The following is a 19,569-nucleotide window of genomic DNA, read 5'->3' on the forward strand; positions in this document are numbered from 1 at the left end:
TCATAAGGACAGAGCAGTCTCCAGCAGCCGCCCATCTACTAGCATGGAGATGGGAGGTGGGAGGAGTGAGTAGCAAGGGGGAAGGGAGTGTCTTGCACTTCTATGGCTGTGTGTTTGTGGAGGCACAGACAGCTTACTAGCTCACACAAGGGTGGTTCTATAAGACTCTGCAAGGGAAAGAAGCCACCATAAAACAGAATATCAGGGAACCAGGTAATTTCGCAAGAAGCTAAAACTTTTAAACATTTTGTAAGTAATTGCATCAGCATTTGAAATAGCTTAAAACCCCTTTGACTTTATTATTACTTTGACTGCAAAGATGCTGTTGTATACTAACCTGCTGACAGTATGGCTAAACTGAGCTCTGTTGATAAGGATTCATCCCCTGGAGATTGATGAGAAGCACACTTCTGGGGGTGTCAATTTCACGTGCTGGGCTCAGTGGTTCCTCCAATTGACCTCAATGTCACTACAGGACACAACAGTGATGATGAGGCTGACCAGAGGAACCACTGAGCGCAGCAGGGGACACAGGTGATGGACACTCTCGGGTGTCTGTTTTTCAGACTTTTGGAGAGGAGCAGAGTTCAGCAGCAGTTGGAGAAAAAAGTATTTTTTGCAGGTTCAGCTTTTAATTATTTTTCACCCAAAACGGATATTTTCCTTGTAATTGGATGAACTGAGGCTGGTTTAGTATATTGCCTGGGAATGTCAGCTACATCCCCTTTCCCTTCTGCAATGTAGTTTCACTATTCCTATGACAGCAGTTACAATCTAAAATAGACAAAAAACCCAAATGAGAGAGTGCAGGACTTCTTACAACCTGTATAGTAGGTCAGGGACGTGCGGTCAGGGGAGGCAGGGGAGGCAGAGCCTCACCTAGTATTATGGAGGAAAAAGTTGAAGCTGGATCTGTGGATTGTTTGGACCAATGGCAAAGCGCCATTGGTCCAAGCTGTCCCATCAATCTTGATGCCTCAGCAGTGATGAGCAAGGAAGGGCCAGGGAGGCTCCTCCCTCCGTTACACTAGCCGGGACTTCCTTGGGATGGGGGTGGGGCTTTGTCTGGATATGGGTGGGGCTACAGTGTGCTGGGGCATGGCTAGGTGTGCGGGGGCTGGGGAATGCCTCATCAAGAAGTGAAGGTACCGCACGTCACTGTAGTAGGTAGAGGAGGTGGGATAGACATCTCAGCACTGCTGTCCATGGGAGATAGAGGGGGACAGTGAATTATTACTGCCATCTACAGTATACAAGAAGGAAAATATTCACCTGTGAGAGGACATTGAAATTGAGTTTCTGTGTAATTTAATTAAACACTGATTGGTTGCTATATGTTGTGGTGTAAACCATAATGCAGTGCTCCCCATAACCACACACTCCATTCTAGAAGGAGAGTTTTCCTTTAAACCCCCATAACTCTATAATTACTTTGAAATGCACTGTGTGTTGTATGACATATAACTTATATAGTCATTGCGTATAAAGGTTCCTGTTCTAATACTGGAAGTTTGTAAAACCACACAAGTAGTGACACACTCACCTATGCTTCCCCTTTTTGCAGCACATACTCATTCATGGGCTAGAAAAAGGGGAACTGCAGTATTTCTTTTTATTGAAGATGTATATGAAAAGGGGATCAGTGTAATGTAAATCAATAAAGTTATCAATAAATGTTCATGTTTGAAAATCCCTGTTTGTCTGTGTAGTTTTTTGGGGAAATTATATCTGTACATATGCAGGCATTACTTCTCGTATATTACTACCTTGCATTTACCTGACTGGGGTCCTGTTCTCCTGCTGGTCCTATTATAACATCCAATGCTCTGCCTTAAAAAAGTGCAAATTAACCCTTGCAGTGGGGCTACCTCTGCACTGAAAGGGTTAATTGCTCGTTTTGGTCTAGGAGTGAAAATAACAAAGATATACTCACCTGATCGTTGGTCCTGTGGCAGTGACTGCTCACCTCTCTCCCTCTCTAGCTGTGGTATGTCCCTCGGGGCCCTTACAGCTAATGGTCCTGCATTAGATGTGATGACATCACGGGTCCTTAGACCATTGTAGCCTGCGGGAGAAGAGGCTGAGAGGACCAGTCTAGCAGCCAGGCAGGACTGAGGAGTCTTTTTTATTTTCATCCCTAAACTAGAATGAGCATTAAATACTTGCGTTGCTGGGGTAGCTCTACTGCAAGGGTTAATTGAATAAATGAATAAATCATAGAGTTCTTCTTTAAAGGAGAACTATGGGGTAAGTGTTTTTCCCCCATAGTTCTCCTCAGGGTCACGGGAGGACATAAACTAGCGTCCTACTGTGACCCAAAGCTCAGTATACTGCGAGCTACAGCTCGCGGTATACTGAGACCGCCGCAGCCGGGACGGATCCCGACATTACTGTCGAGATCCACCCAGCTGCATGATTGACAGCTGATTCTGCCTATCTAGAGGCAGAGCCAGCTGTACCCACCCCCTCCCCCGTTCATTCCTCCAGTCAGCGCTGGGGGATCGGAGCGGAGAGGGGGGGGGGCAATCCCTGCAGGGAACCATGAGTGACAGTCACGGCTCTCTGCAGGGACAGGATCAAGAAGTGAGCGAGCAAACGGTATGTGTTCGCTTTATTCCCGATCTATTGAGCCGACGTGACAGTCTCATTGTCACACGTCGGCTCGAACTATGAGGTTGAGTGAAAATCACTCCTCATAGTTCTCCTTTAAGGTAAGTCCTCAATGCAGGCAGTGCTACTAACTGGCTTCCTCTGCCTGAGTATGTATTCAGTAGCATGTTCTGCACACACACTTGCCGGATTTGAAGAGAAACCCCCCCCCCCCCAGGGGAGTCAGAGGGTGATATTCTGCCCTTTACTGCTGGCCAAAGCATTCTGGGGAAATGGCGATTGTATGGGTTAGAATCCCTCATTGGATTATAAGCCAACTCCAGAAGTTTCCTGCAGTGCACTTCCCACCTCCCCTGCGTAGACCGAATACATATCTTTGCCCAAGCTTACTGTTTGTCTTTAGGAATCCACCATTAGACTCCATGGTATATATGGGCGGGCAGATTGTCTGACAGTCCTATGGACACCCAAAGGCTGTGTTTTTATCAGCAGTTGTTAGTTGGTTATCAACTTTCCTAATATAGGGCTAAGCTGAGCACTACTGTAGAAGGCTTTTACCATTTCTGCATATAGAAAACATCATAACTTAAGGTGAGCATTGTGTGTGCACCTACCAAACTACACCATAGTTTTACCTGTAGGCATACTAAAGGCCTTATAATCATAACACATGTGTGAGGGATTTTCAGGTATCAAAAACACAACTGAAGATCAATGCATTTGAGTACTACTGTAGTCTCCACGGAAGCTAGCTGGCAGACTAAAGGTCTTAAATATCTCATATATTAATTTCTAAACAAGTGTCTCCTGGTGCCTGCACGTCATTTGAGATCACCTCTGGTGGGACTTGGGAGTCTCATACACGAAGGCCCAATGATATGCACATTCCTGTGCACCTTTCTATTCATTACTAAGGCCACACAGTGATGGGTTGTGAGGCACATGAGGTGGCAGAGCAGAGCCATTGACCACAGACGGTGGTTAGTCGCTATTTGCATATCCCAGTTCTCTGCTGTTTTGGGTTCCTTTTTGCTCTATAGGAAATCTATAATGACAGCAAGGCACATGGACATTGCAGCTATTAGTAGACGTTCACCACCCTCAGTATGCCCACAGGTTTACTATAACTTAGCTTTGTGTCATCTACATGGAAAACCCAAAGTTTCATTTCTCTACACCCCTGCACATTTCTCCAAGACTGCTTTTTTTTTTTTTATAAATAAGAAAAGGAATCATGACATTGTAGAATACATTATAGTGTTTATTGGTGTTATAAAAGGAAAGAGAACATTAATATAAAATTAGTCGGTGGCACAAAGAATTAGCTCGTTTTATCAGCTCTTCAGCATTGTAACATTGTTTTATATTGTTAAAATCCACTTTGCAGACCTGTGATCAACATACACATGTTATGCATGAGATAATGGTCCCCGACACATCCACCGAAACTCAGATACTTCACCGAGCTCCAACCGAGCTCCAACAGGCTGATCAGACAGACCAAAGAGCAATCTGCAAGTGAAGTATCCTATAGCTACCAGGATTTCTTTTTCTGGGTGACTGCATTCTGTTAGTACATTTTGCACATGATCATTAACAAAATTAGTAACATGATATACGTGAAACATCATACAGCCAAACACTGCCATACCACCTCCCCCAATCCACAGTGTCTGTATGGTTTACTATGGCTGTAGCTACTCTCTTGGTTTGAGGCTTTGTAGACATTAAAGTAGAACTGAAGCCAAAACTTTTTTTTGTTTTAGTTTTGGATAAGTAAGGGCGGGTTACAACTGCTGTCAGCTTTTTTGCCGTCTGTGCCCAATTGGGAAGATTTCTCTTTACTTCCTGTCCGAACAGGAAGTGAGAGAAAATCCCTCCGAAATGAGGGAAATCCCTGGTGGTCTGCAAGGTCACCAGAACTAGTGTCCCTATTGGAAGATCTCGCATCTATTCCTGTTCTGATGACAACCCAAAATGTGGGATCTTCTTTCAATTTCAGTGATAACGGTCCCCAGGACAAATAGTGATGTGAACCTCCCTAGCGGGGATACAGACAGCATTGAAAACCTGACAGGGGTTTCCATCCCTCTCTTTATCCAAAGTTTAAAAAAAGTTTTTTAAGATTATAATTTATTAAACATTTATGTGTAGCCATAAAGAACAAAATAAAAAGCATAGCAAAACCAGTCCGTAACATTAAGGGTTTGATAAAACAAATTTGTTTTGTAAGATTTAATGAAAAGCCCAGAAATCTTTATTGAAAGAGGACCTGTCACTGGCAGCAGCAGGGCTGGATTTTTACTTCCTGCCCCCCTAGGCCAACTCTCTCCTACCCTGGTCACATGCACTGCAAAAAATAAAAACTGTCAGGACAGCAGCCTGAAACCTTTTATAACAAACGGGAATGTGTGATTGACAATCTGTAACATGGTGTGTAGGTGGCTGTGTGTCACCCCTGGTGTCCGTGCTGCCCTAGGCCATGGCGGATATTGACAGTGAATGAACACGGCACCTGGCAGCGTCATTGAAGTTCAGCGTTGTGAAGAAGAATCAGACACTGTAGACATTTTTATACCTTTTTATAGTCATGCTGTTGTTGAGAAACGGGCCATGGAAAATAAGCAGCTTGATGCAGTAATATATAATGTTTTGTTATATATGTATTTAGGATGTTCCACACCAAAATATTAAAAACTTTAGTATCTTTTTTTTTTTATGTTTACTGCTTGCAGTCATCAGGTGGTGAACTTCAAGTTAGAGTACTGGCTTTCTGAGGCTTCTTTCCATACCTGTTCTTTGAAAAAGGCCAAATTAGCAGTCAATCTCAGATTACAAACGTCATAAGGATTAAAAGGAGATCCTTTCCCTGTATCCCGTCATCCCTGTTCCTTTCTCCTAGCAGAGGGGGGACTGTATGGTTTAGATAGTTATACAAAGGCTACCAACAAGCAAACACATAGTGCTGGGCTTTCTTATTTCTTATTAGAAAGCCCAGCTTGCTTTACAAGTTGTTTGACACAGATGCAACCTTTTTAAAATGTGTATTTGTACAAAAAAGATTTTATATAAATAATTATAATTAATTACAAGTAAAAACAATCTGAAACACATTTACAAACTTGCAAATGTCAATATGTATTAAATAAAATTGACTAAAAGCCATTATAGTTTCAGTTTAAAGAATTTCTTTGCTGGCTAACCGTCAGTACAGCTACTACCGAGAGACACATGTCACACTGACTGTCATAGTGACCCTTTGGCTTCAACACTTTAAGTCACTAACGTGGAACAAATTTGCAGGTAAAGAACTTTGCCAGCTGTGAATATTAGTTCTTCATCAATGACTCAGAAAGTATGTCAGCCAGTAGGACAGTATTGCAGCAAAGCAAACATTTCAGAAGGAGGCAAGCCCTACGTGTCTTATCCACAAAGGATCACTCCTTTCCTGTGCTGTAAGCCGCCATTACTGCAATTGTCTTCTATGGGTGGCTTGGAAGTCAGTATGGCCATAATGCGATCTGCTGGCAACCAACAAGGAGATTCAGAACAGGACACCTCTCACATGACATAACATGGGCTGGATAAACTCCAAGAATAGAATTGACTACATAGCTGTACAAGTACCCGGTCAAAAATAAAAAGCTCACTCCGTATCGCTAACCAATAATATGGTAGCCAGTTGATTATATGGTGGCTTTGATTATAATTGTCAAAGGCCAACAGAACCTTCAGTTTAAATCAGCAAAATACATTCCATGTGTAACGTGCGCCAATTCTTACAGCATGCCTGTAAGTCATGCCAGTCAGCCAGTCAGTCATGTAAGTCATGCCAGTCAGCCAGTCAGTCATGTAAGTCATGCCAGTCAGCCAGTCAGTCATGCCTCAGTAGAAAAGCCTGTCACTTGGCAGCATGCTTTAGAGAAGGACTCTTGCTCTTGCAGCAGTGGTCTCTCTGGAGAGGTCCAACGTGCTGTTTTTTTCTTCATAGATTTCTCTCTCTATGCTGTTACAAACAAACGTATTTAGATTGGTGAGCCTCAAATCTCCGACACTTTGGCAGACATTTACAAAGAATCAGGAGCTGTCAGCACCGCTCTGTGCTGCAGTTGAATATTCCAAATGTCTGCACCTACACTGAGTATTAAATGGCTGAAACATGTCTCAATTTTGACCAGCTGTCTGTCCACATGTTGGTGTTTTTTTGGGGGGGTTACTGTTTTTTACTGTTAACTAGATTATGTACAGTAACCTACAGTCAATGCAGCACAAATCCTGTAAATACATTCACCCGAAAGAACTCCGGAGAGGAATTATTAACCCTTTCAGTGGGGATACCACAGCACTGCAAGGGTTAAGTGCTCTTTTTTTGTCTAGGTTCAAAATGTTAAAAGTATACTCATCTGAACCTCTGAGCCGGCTTGCATTTAGACCGGTCCCTCCCACCTCGCTTCCCTCTGTTGCGGCGGTCTAAGGCCCCTGAGTCATCATGTTCTATACACAGTGTATAGGATGTGAGGATGCCGTGGGACATACCATTGCTGCAGTTGTAGAGGAGGCTGGAGGGAGCGCTGGATCTGAGTTTCAGGTGAGTATAACTTCATTTTTTTTAACCTAGACACAAACAAACACTTAACCCTTGCAGTGTGGGGGTAGCCTCACTGAAAGGTCCAATGTATTGTGATGTTTTAGAGCATGATGAGAACCTCTGTTGGGTTTTTACTTCCATCTGGTGCTCCATTACATTAATGTACCCGCAGGAAACTGTTATTTCTGCAATATGAAATCTGCAACAGGGACACAGACAGCAATACAAAGCTGACAGGGATTGTAGCCTTCTACTAATCTACAAAATAAAACTTTGTTTTCCCATCAATTTGGAGTTTTCTCCTAACTTCCTGTCTGGTAAAGCATTTAAGCAAAGGAGGAAGTTAGGCAAAAACTCTTTAAAAGAGCCCCTGGCAGGAGTTCTAACCCTTCCCCACTCATTAAACTAAAAAAGTTTTGGATGAACATACACTTTAACACCTCTAGATTGTAGCTCTGTTTCTGAAGGAAGTTCATATATAGAATTATTCAGCATTAACTATTTGCTGGCTTTACAATGTTGATGCTGCATGCTCAGCAATGCGTTGTACAATGTTCTAGACTGCAGATGTTACATGAATACTGTAGAAAATAAATGGTTGTATCAGTTTCCAAAAGTCTTGACGTTGGTCTCCTCATTTTTGTGAATGCATTGTTCTGTTAACAAAACAAAAAAAGTAATAATAATAATAAATAAATGTATGTATATATATTAATCTGTTTACCAGAAGATGAAAAAGTTTCTATGTACAGACACCATTTCCCTATTTCTGTCACAAAGCAAAACACTTGTATGGTTAGGCTGTGCAGAAAGCAGCCATTGCCCGATTCATGTACCTCATCCTGGTTTGGGGGTGACAAATAGGTTTGACTTTGCTGACACATAACTGCTCCGTGAATGGCTGCATCTGTCAGTGTAATACTGCAGTAATTTGTGATATGTTTCCTTAAAGTTACAGTCGGGGGCATTGCTAGATCCTGGCAATAGGGATAAGCTCATGTTTGGAACGAACCCGGTCTGAACCTCAGCTCCTCCTCTGAACCTGGAAGAAGCTCCTCCCAAACACGAAAGGAAGCTCCTTCCATGCCATCCACCACCAGCTGCAGGTAGGCAATTCCCCGCCTGCAGCTTGACATAAGCAAAAGGGCGGGATTCAGTGATGCCATTTACCTTATATGGCTACATGCCTAAATTTGGTAAATTACATTTACCTAATATGGCTATGTTCCCATATAAGGTAAATTACATCAACACAAGCGTCCCACCCAATCGTTTACATGCAGCTGCAGGGTGGGGGATGCATGGCCCAAAGCTGATTGGGTGGAATGGCCCAAGGCACTTCCTTGTTCTGAGGAGCTCCAGTTTAGACTAGGTACAGTCCGAACCTGAGCTCATCTCTACCTGGTACCCAGAGCACATGCCCCACCTAACCCCTACCCTGCCCCGGCCTTAACTCTGCCCCTAAACACACCCTCTTAAATTATTTTATGAAATTACACCGTTAAATGTTTTATGCAGAATAAAGTTACAAACATAAATATTAACAACAACAAATGTAACAATATTACCATAAAGCAAAGTAAACATTGTTGCCGCCCACATATAAAATAATACACTCTCCCCCCCACATATAAAATAACACACTCCCCCCCCACACATAAACTAATACACTCCCCCCCACATAAATTAAAATACAGAGCCCCCTCCTCTGCTTGCCTTTTTGCAGGAAGGAGGCGAGCAGGCACAATCCCTGGTGATCCAGTGGTGCTTAGTAAGGTCTGCTGCAGTAATCGATACTTTCGGCCAGCGCTCAGTGAAGAGCACCGACCAAAAGGAACAGATCCAGCACAGCCAGGAGCAGTTTCTCCCCCAAGTCAGGTATGCGGTCCATGACCGTGGCCCTGACTGAATTTCCACCGCCAAATGCAAGCAGGCGAGTGGAAATTTTGAGCCCTGCTATAGATTGGAGTTATTGGCAGGGGATCCCTGAGAACTGAAAGTTATTTCAAGGGTTCCTCCATGTTAAAAAGGTTTAAAAAAAAAAAAAAAGAAGCTGGACTAGAAGATGAGGAGGCAACAGAACCCTGTGTTCCATGCCCCAGTACACATAATATTCAGACAGCACTATGCAAAGCTATAGAGCCCCATTTGCTCAGAATACTATCCCTTCCTCGCCCAGAGTCCAGCTCAGTATAGGCTTACAGAAATATATAAAAAAGAAGATTATAAGAGGCTTTAGCTAAAACATGTATAATATTATTCTTAATTTATATGTATCTACATTAAGTTGTATCTTTTACTGTCTTTTAATGCCTGCAGCTGGTTAACTTTGTGTTCCCATGTGGTGAAACTTGCCAGCAGGACTTCCTCACTGTAGCCAAAACTAGAAGCAAGATTTGGCTTGATAGACATACTTTTAATAACTTTTCAACTACTTAGGTTTCCCCTCCTGTTTGTGCAGCATATAATGGATATCTGCAGGTCCAGAGGTTTAATTACCTGGTGCTGATGGATCTGTAATCACTTCAGTTGGATGACCTCTCCTTTATAAGGCTGTCTTTGTACTGGAAGTGGCTGACATACCTGTACAAACATATTGTCATTACAGAAGTGATGAGATGATAATTCTCTCCTTTATTTTACAAATTGCTACACACGCTGAATTTCTCTGCAGTCACAAACACAGATGAGGACATTAATGAGACTCCGCTCCACAGGTCCGGCTCTGCCATTTCTTTTTATTAAAAGAGAAAGAAGCAAACGGAGAAATCATGGAACGCGTTCCCTGGCTACCTTCCAACTCTGAAAGATGGAACGTTGGTACAGTTTGTCAGTGACTGCTGGAGTTACACATAATATATATATACAGGTGAAACTCGAATAATTAGAATATCGTGCAAAGTTCATTTATTAACTAATAGTAATAAATGGATAAAGAGGAAGGATAGAAGGCAATAAATAGTAGCAGACACCCAAGAGATATTAAAGGAAGCAAGAAAAAAGAGGGAAGAAAGACAGGAATGATGGAAAGGTGAAGTAGGCAAGGCAGATAGAAAGAAAGAAAGAAAGAAAGAAAGAAAGAAAGAAAGAAAGAAAGAAAGAAAGAAAGAAAGGAGGGAGGGAGGGAAGGAATAAGCAAAAGGAAGGAAGGAAAGCAAAGGACTGAAGAAGAAAAGTGGGAAGGCAGTAGGAATGAAGGAAGGAGGGGAGATGGAAAGGAAAAGGAAAAGGCAGGCAGTAGTATGAAGGAAGGAGGGGAGATGGAAAGGAAAAGGAAAAGAAAAGTGGAAGGAAGGAGGGAGGGAGGGAAGGAAGGAAAAAGGAGGCAAGGTAGATGGGAGGGAAGGAAGAAAAGGAAGGAGGGAAGAAAAGAAGGAAGACAGGATGGAAGAAAGGAGGGAGCGAAGGAAGGAAGGCAGAAGTAAGGAAAGAAGGAATGAAAGAAAGAAAAGGATGGATGAAGGGCGAAAAGAAAGAAAGGAGGAAGGAATAAAAGAAGAAGAAAGGAGGGAAGGCAGTAAGGAAGGATAGAGGGGAGATGGAAAGGAAAAGGAAAAGAAAAGTGGAAGGAAGGAGGGAGGGAGGGAGGGAAGGAAGGAAAAGGAGGCAAGGTAGATGGGAGGGAAGGAAGAAAAGGAAGGAGGGAAGAAAAGAAGGAAGACAGGATGGAGGAAAGGAGGGAGCGAAGGAAGGAAGGCAGAAGTAAGGAAAGAAGGAATGAAAGAAAGAAAAAGAAAAGGATGGATGAAGGGCGAAAAGAAAGAAAGGAGGAAGGAATAAAGGAAGAAGAAAGGAGGGAAGGCAGTAAGGAAGGATAGAGGGGCGAAGGAAAGGAAAAGAAAGGAAAAGTGGAAAGAAGGAAGGAAGGGGAAGGGAAGAGGGAGGAAACGTAATAATGCAAAACATGGATAATCATCAAATATATAATAATAGTTTTAGACGGAGCGCTGTTGAAATGGCATTTATAAAGCAGACGTAACTCACATGCCTCATCCTTGCACTCCATTGTACATTGATACTGGAATACATTTCTTACATAGTAATGTATATACAGAATACTAAATTCTATTTCCTGGCTGAAGGGGACATCATATACATCCCACAATCCAGAATAACTGGTGCTCGTGTCAGTCCGTGAACAACATTGTGCTGTCAGAATGAATGACAGATCGTTGGCCAGGAGGTATAGCGAAGTCTTAATAGCTCAGTTTTTAATATTTAAAATCTTTTTTGGCGAGTCATATTCGTGATTAGATTTATAGCTGCACTTCGGATGAATTGTAACAGTCGCATAGTTGTAGTGGATACAAGGACTCTTAATGGTAATGGAAAACCTGATCTTCAACCTGATTACTAACTTAAGGAGAATGGCAGACCTGAAGGCTGCATACAAGGGATCTCGGCAACATCGCCGAGATCACTTGTACAAAACAAGCAGAGGCTTCCCGGTTGTACATTTAGCTTTTCTTGCCTAAAGCAGAGCTGAATGCAGAAAACAACTACCCGCCCGGCATCTAGAACTGCATGTCCCGGGCATCGGGAAATAGGAATTCCACACCGCTGCTGCCCCTCTACTCCCTGCTGCCCCAAGGCCGGGCCCTGGGGAAAATCTGGCCCTGATGACCACTGAAAATAAAGGCTAAAAAGGGGTATTCATCCACTTATTTTTGGATTGCATGTTTATTGTGGGCCCTGCTAGAACAGTGATAGAAGTGATAATGGTTTACATATCCTTTAGCTGGATTGAACAGCAACTCGTAGTGTACAATACAATGACTTTGTGTTGACTTACCTCATCTCTTTTTAGGATACGGCTGTAGACATAGTCAGGAAACGGCTTGCGTGGAATGTATTTTCCTTGGCCTGGAACTGCGTGCAAGACACCGTTCTCGTACACTACCCTCCCGCCGGCAATAGTCACCAGAGGTACTCCGTGGCAGACCATTCCTTCAAATATATTGAAGTTCACAGCCTGGTGGTGGGTTTTAGCAGAGATAGTCCTGTAAATATTCCAAATATATGGTAAGTTCTATTCATCAGTAACATCGGTGACAAAGTGCTGACCAATATTCATCTCCATTAAAGTAAAAATCAATTCAATGATAATGCTACTTAGGAAACTTGGCAACTTGCAGGGAACTAAAGCTGCATTTTATGAAATCCTTTGTAGGCAGAATGAATATCTTTCTTGCGTCACGTCTGGCTTGAATTGCAGCCATATAATTCTGTGCTGTGCTATCTCCCTCTCTTGCTGCGCTGTGTACGGTAAAGTATGCAGTGGATTAAAACACAGGCAGGTCCTTAGAACCCGGAAACACACTAATCTATCATTTCATTGGCCTTTCAAAAAAAAAGAATCACTTGAAAAAAGAAAGTGTTTGTATCCCAAAGCAGCAGAACATCCTGGAGTGACAACACCGCTCTTCCATGGAGTACAGTGAGTGATAGCTGTCACCCAAGGACATGAAGGATACTTGTAGGATCACCAGGTAAATATACAAGTAAAAAAAGACTTAAAAAAGAAAACGAATACAGCCTCCTCATCCAAGGACTGGTAATATGCAATATATTACATTTTCATGTTACGTATACATACACTTTTTTTTACATTTTTGTACAGAATCCGCATTAAAATAGTATTAAGCGCTGAAACTTTTTTTCAATAATAAATCCACATCAAATATACATTTTCCAAGTATTTTTTTTTAAACATTTTGCCAGCACACTCAGCAGCCAGCATGCAAAAAAACAACCCTTCTAACCGCTAAGGTTAAAAACAGAGGTTTTAGATACACGTCTTCTGCAGAATATGTGGAAGCCTCACTGCCTCTTCAAGGCACCTCTATATAGTGCGGTCCTAACTCTAACTTATGAGAGTCTTCATCTTGGAGCACATGTAGCAAAAGATAAAATTGGGTGCAGTGACACACTGGGGGTCTCAGCTGTCGTTGTGATGTGCGGGGTCCCTTGTGTGTCCCTGTGCCTTTAAGGAGGTTGGGCTGCCTCCTGGCGAACCTGGCCCCAATTTTATCTTTTGCTACATGTGCTCCAAGATGGAGACTCTCATAGGTTAGAGTTAGGACCGCACTATATAGAGGTGCCTTGACGAGGCAGTGAGGCTTCCACATATTCTGCAGAAGGCGTGTATCTAAAACCTCTGTTTTAACCTTAGCGGTTAGACAGGTTTTTTTTGCATGCTGGCTGGTGAGTGTGCTGGGAAACTTTTTGCTGTTGTGTGTTTGTAGAGACACACGCAGCTTACTAGTACACACAAGGGTGTCTCCTTAGGAAACTGCAAGGAAAAGGAGCCCTGCTACGACAGGATATCAGGGCCAGCGTTCAGGGGACCAGCTGATCCTGCATGAAGCTAAAGCTTTTCAACATCAAGAAGCAGCGTCCATTGTAAGTGATTTCATCAGCATGTGAAATGGCTTAAACACCTTTTGACTTCAATATCACTTTAACTGATGGGATATGTTGCCACTAGTTGAGTTGGGCTTTGACTTCAGATATGAGGGTCACATTTACCACATGCATATGAATTATCTGTAACTGTCTGTGCATCACAAGCAACAAAACTGTTTTGCATTTTCATTCTCTACTCAGGATCCGAAGACTGAAAGACGTTCATATTGGTTGCTATAGGAAAGGAATAATAAATGAGGTTCCGTTGTACCAGGTGAAAGAACGATCCGTAAATGATAGAAATCAAATTCCATTTTTTTTATAGCGCAGGATAACAAAACATGATTTGTGAGCGGTTGTGACTGTTTCCTGAACTTTGACGCACTGAGTACATTTGCAGAATGCGTCATATGGCTGAGTTCTCCATTTCTCAGACACTTTGATGAACCTCCATGATAGATCTGTACCGGATCTGAAGACATTGTGTCCCCGTTGATAAATCTAGGTCAATACACTCGACGCTGCTTTACCTTCTCCTCGGAAATGTTCTCGCCTTTGAAATATCACTGCCTTATTTTGCCTTTAACCTTTTTTCTGATTGCACAAACAGTCTGAAGGGATTACTGCCACTCCGGACACATTTAATGGTGTTAAACTCTTTTCATTTATAAGCGGCTGTGTCGGAGCTGGATACAGATGCCGCCGGGATGTTCCGGTGTGCACTTGATGAAAAGTGGCAGGACGCACGGCGCCTGCAAACATGGTGACAAGTTCTTCTAGATGGGCAATGACTCTTACCTGGGCTAACGCACGTCAACAGCGGCAAATGATCTGCAGACAGTTTCCTGAGCAATGGGCGAGGGGGGGCTATGTGTAAAGCTACTGGGAGCTACAAGTAGAATGAATCTGTGATTGGCTAATGGCCATCCAGTACACACAGTGCTGTGCTAAAATCAGAAAACTCCACCCAGTTAAAGTAGTATTAAACTCTCAAACGTTTTTCAGTAATTAATTCATATTAAACAAATATACATCACCCTGCAAAATATTTCTGTATATTTTCACCCATTCACTTACAGTCCCCGTGTTTCTGAACAGCTCCAACTCTCTCAGCTCCACTTCCTTGAACTTCCTGTCCAGTGCAATATCGTAAGGGACAGCACAGTCTCCAGCAACTATCCACCGACTAGCTTGGAGAAGGGAGAAGGGGTAGAAAGGAGCAGAGGAGTGCCATGCCTGTGTTTTTGGAGACACACACGCACAGCTCACTAGCACACACAAGGGTGACTCCATAAGACCCTGCAAGGGAAAGAAGCCACCCTAAAACAGAATATATGGGCCAGTGCTCTGATTCTGCAGGAAGCTAAAACGTTTAAACATCTAGAAGCAGCACCCATTGTAAGTGATTTCATCAGCATGTCAAATAGATTAAAAACTATTTGACTTTAATGTCACTGAAATACAGGGAGTTCAGTATTTATTTTTGCTTGCTCTTCTATATAATTATGATTGTATTATTGTGTATGTAAATCCTACATCTATTTTTCAATATGCTTGGTATCACATCTCACTTTATACAGTTGGGCAAATTATTTTTATGAAGCTTTTTACCTGGACATCCTGCCAGTGCAGTACTTCCTGTTATTCTCAGACAACACTAAGCCACTGCCACGCAATTAGCAGCAGTGTTGTCAGCTGAGTGATTGGGTTTCTATGCAGCTTACAGTATGCTTACAAACTATCACACTATACAAATTACTTTTATTATCTTCTTTATAAATACACCCCGAAGTGTCTAAACAATTCACAGAGCCATTCAACCTGCAAGCTTCTGTCTCCTCACTTCCTGTTCTGTCTTTTGCACCTCAAATAGACAGGAAGTGGGGAGAAATCTCCCAAATGGGGACACAGTGAACAATAAATACCTGACAGAGATTTTATCCCTTCCACACTCAAACCCTTTTGGCTGGGGTTGGGTTTTAGCTATTAAACGTAACCTCTAAATCATATCCCTAACTACCCCTAACGACACTCTGCCCGACACAGACATCTTGATGCCTAAATCCAGTTATCTGGAAGCAAGAGATTCCTGCCATAGTTTATGTTGCTTCCCCTTTGGGCATTCCATGTAGGGTTGCCACCTTTTCTTCAAGTGAAACCCGAACACTCTAGCGCCGCACGCGGCAATTTTTTTTTTTTTTAATATAGAGGAGATATTATTAACGGTCACAATTAACGATTTAAACAAAAAACTTTGTAAAAAAATGTGTTTCCTCGATAATACTGGTCTGTGCGCAAGTGTAGATGCTGAGGTCGGCAAATTCGACTACGTTGGCGTTCCCGACAGAACACCGGTGTCTGCGCTTAGTATCGGGGCATTAGTATGAGTACTCGTGAAAATGCCCAGTATCGTCATCATACATCAATACAGAATACCACCAGCTATGCGGGACTACAAGTCCCAGCAATACATTATAATAAGTCAGCTATACAGAATACCACCAGCATCCGCCCCATTATAATGTATGCTATTTGCAATAGCCAATAGCAAACTAGCTATTGCACCCACCCTCTGCTGCTGCCAATCAGCAGAGGGGGACCTAATGTTCTCCATCAGGTCCTCTAGTGATTGACAGCAGCAGAGGGCGGGTGCAATACCTAGTTTGCTATTGCAAAGTGAAATAGCCAATAGGAATCTAGCTATGCATTCCTATGGTGGTTTTTGTTTTTTTTAATTCTGATGGCGTACGCAAGTGGTTCTCAACCTGTGGGGTCGCTGTGTGATTTCTGCTGTGCTAGGTGAGAGTCCTCCTCAGCCCTCTCCTAGCTCAGCAGTGTCAGTTCTCCCGCCACGCCGCCAGATGTCGCTGCGGCAGCCGCGGCATCCCTAAATTTTACCATTGGGGGTCACCACAACTTGGCAAATGTTACCAAGGGGTCCCGGCCCTAGAAAGGCTGAGAACTACTGCTTTAGGTGATCAGAATTTTCTACCATCTATTAAAATTCAGGTATCAGTTTAGGCAGACTGGTCGTTTAATAGGGTTCTATCTTATTATGTTTGGGAAGGAAGAAAGGGAGGGAGAGAGGAAGAAAGGTAGAGAGGGAGATTAGCAAGGGAGGAAGGAAGGTAGAGAGGGAGATTAGCAAGGGAGGAAGGAAGGGAGGGAGGAAGATTGGAAGGGAGGGAGAGAGGAAGGAAGGTGGAGAGGGAGATTAGCGAGGGAGGAAGGAAGGGAGGGAGGAAGATTGGAAGGGAGGGAGAGAGGAAGGAAGGTAGAGAGGGAGATTAGCGAGGGAGGAAGGAAGGGAGGGAGGGAGGAAGATTGGAAGGGAGGGAGAGAGGAAGGAAGGTAGAGAGAGAGATTAGCAAGGGAGTGAGGAAGGAAGAAGGGAGGGAGAAGGTAAGCAAGGAAGGGACAAGGAAGGAAGGAAGAGAGAGAGAGGGGAGGAAGGAAGAAGGAAGGGAGAAGGAAGGAAGAGAGGGGGTAGGAAGAAAAGGAGTGATGGAAAAGAAAGGGAGGAAGAAAATCCAAGTCTTCTTTCAAGCTGAACTCATGCAAAAAAGTTAAATGCACAGATAAAACACATGTATTAGAGTTGTTCTACCTGCCATAGGATTTGTATTATTGTTCATCCTGTTCTGAGATTTACACAACTCTGCCAAACAGTCCTGTCCTGCATGGCAGTGGAGGGGGGACCTGATTTTTCTGCAGTTTCACTTTCACTTGCAGGACTCTTCCCCACTCCCCCACTCTGTGACTAAACAGTAAAATAGCAGCAGAGTTATCAACTCATCTCTCTATCTACCGTCTCCTCCTATCAGCGTGCTTTTTGCACAGTAACACACCTGAATGGCTCCTTGTGCTGCTTCTCCCTGCACCAGTCAGAGCGCTGCTGTACAGGGACTACAAAAGGCTGACACCAGCTCAAATGTAGGTATTTCCATTAAAAAAAATACATGTAATGATGTATAAATGATTGCAGAGCGGCATTCATTTGTGTCATTTATATCTGCCTGGTGTTCAGCATTAAAATACTAACCTGTCATTCTGTATTCTCGAGTCCAAGCTCATAAACAAGGAGATCTTCACCAGCACAGAGCAAAACAGACCATGAGAGGAGCACAGCACACGTTTTACCTGCACTGCACAACAGTCAGGTTCAAAAATAACCTCCCCGACATCTGTCAAAACCAATCACTTTCTGCTGGTTTAGCAGTCATGGCGAATCTGTCACCAGCAGCTAGTGAGAGCCCCCACAACAAGCTCGCTTCATTTAAAATGTAACAAGCATGTTTTCCATCTCTGTGCAACCACATGGAAGACAAATGCTACTGTCTTTATTTAGTATTGCTTTAAAGTGAGACTCTACCCTTACACCCCACAGAACAAGCCATCCTTTCCTTTCCCCGTGCACATGCATTGCATTTTATTTGGGTATATACTGTATATATATTCCCTGAACTGATTTGTGTTTTCTTTTTGCATACGAATATACCAGAATTTCCTGCTTCCTTGTTCCAGTGTAAAGTGTATCCATCCCAGACTTTCCCAATGCATGGTCGCTAATCAAAGCAGGATGGGATCCATTCAGAAAAGGACGGAAGTTCATCTCAGTGCAGGCCTGCACCTCCTCTTATTCTTTGCCATGCTGCCACAGCTGCCACTCCTGATGTGATGGTAGGACTCAGATGTGAAGGGGGGGGGGCATTGATAAGAAAGGTGGGAGCTCTAATATGAAGGGAGGCTTTTGTGTGTTTTTGCATGGGGTTCACCCTCAAAATTATATCAGAACCCTGTCACGGATAAGGGTCTTGTATGGATTTTGTAGGGGTTACATTTGTACATTTATGTTTTTTTTCCATTGTAGACTGGGGTGCCTTGTGATTTTGATTACTTTTAAAGGATGCTGTGACTGAAAAAAGGTTGAGAAACGCTGATCTAAACCCTAACACTTAACCCTTTAGCTGCCAGAACCATATTTTCTTCTTTTTTTAACATGTTAAAATGCACATTTTATGCCTGAAGTTTACTTAAAACTCCTACAATATTGTCAGGGTTATTCACAAAATGGTGAAGAGTTTGGAGAAGGCAGGAGAAGAGAACAATCTAGGACAACATAGCTGAACTGGAAAGTGAGCTGGTTTGGAGATTTTTTCTGAATCAGCTATTTTGTCCTAGATTGTTCCCTTCTCCAAACTCTTCACCCTTTCGTGAATAACCCTGTGTATGTTTTCTCAAAGCAGAGGTCCAGTAGACTAAAAAATGCTGGTTGCAATTTTTTAAGTCGCACAATATTTGCACACATGTTTATCAAATCAATATTTTCAGGAAAAGATACACTTAAATTAATTTTAGTGCACACAGACAGAATATAATAGCCATTTAAAAAAAAATTATAAAGATGGGGTCGTGTCGGATAAATAGATGCCAAACATGTCAAGCTTTAAACTTGCATGCGCCTGTGAAATGACAATTTAGAATTAACAATGAGTGATTGAGCAAAAATCATTGCTCTCATTCCAACATTTGTGGCAATATGTAACATGTCTGCGCAATCATCATTTCTGCTCGTAGGGACACCGTACGCTCTTTGCGTTTATAAATGTGTGTGTATGTGAGGGTGGAGGGCCTTTTTTTCTTGTTTTTGAATTTTTATATGTCACTATCATTTTTTAAACTTTGTTTCTTTTTTTACACTTAATTTTATTGCCATCCCCATGAATGCGAGGAAGGGAAGGGACACCCAAAATTGTCTTCTTATATATACTGGCTGAGGTACTGTATTCTGAATAAAGAGACTTCATGCATTTATAACAAGTAGTGCCGTGTTCTTGGGGTGATTATATAGAAGGTGGTGGAGTAGAACTCGCTAATGACGAGTACCTTATTGATGTGACTACTGAAGATATGTGCAGCTCACCAATCCTGGTTTGTATATATATATAAATAAACTCCAGCCAAAT

The 19,569-nt window shown here is 42.7% G+C and overlaps 1 protein-coding gene across 2 annotated transcripts in view; it reads right to left on the minus strand.

Annotated features, from left to right (window-relative positions):
• Positions 1 to 1,819: 1,819 nt before the first annotated feature.
• Positions 1,820 to 19,569, minus strand: part of DPYS (dihydropyrimidinase) — a 60,769-nt gene continuing 43,019 nt past the window's right edge. The window contains exons 8-10 of one of the 2 annotated variants that reach the window (XM_018559414.1): positions 11,991 to 12,198; positions 9,698 to 9,781; positions 1,820 to 1,830 (exon numbers count right to left, since the gene is read on the minus strand). In XM_018559414.1, the coding sequence (XP_018414916.1) occupies positions 9,719 to 9,781; positions 11,991 to 12,198 (271 nt within the window). In that variant the 3' untranslated portion in view covers positions 1,820 to 1,830; positions 9,698 to 9,718. Of the gene's footprint in view, positions 1,831 to 7,635; positions 7,855 to 9,697; positions 9,782 to 11,990; positions 12,199 to 19,569 lie in introns of those variants that run through there. The other variant, XM_018559406.1, reaches the window with a different exon arrangement.

Source organism: Nanorana parkeri, unplaced genomic scaffold, assembly GCF_000935625.1.
Source record: "Nanorana parkeri isolate BGI_ZX_2015 unplaced genomic scaffold, ASM93562v1 scaffold16, whole genome shotgun sequence".
In the NCBI taxonomy this organism is placed as follows: Eukaryota; Metazoa; Chordata; class Amphibia; order Anura; family Dicroglossidae; genus Nanorana; species Nanorana parkeri.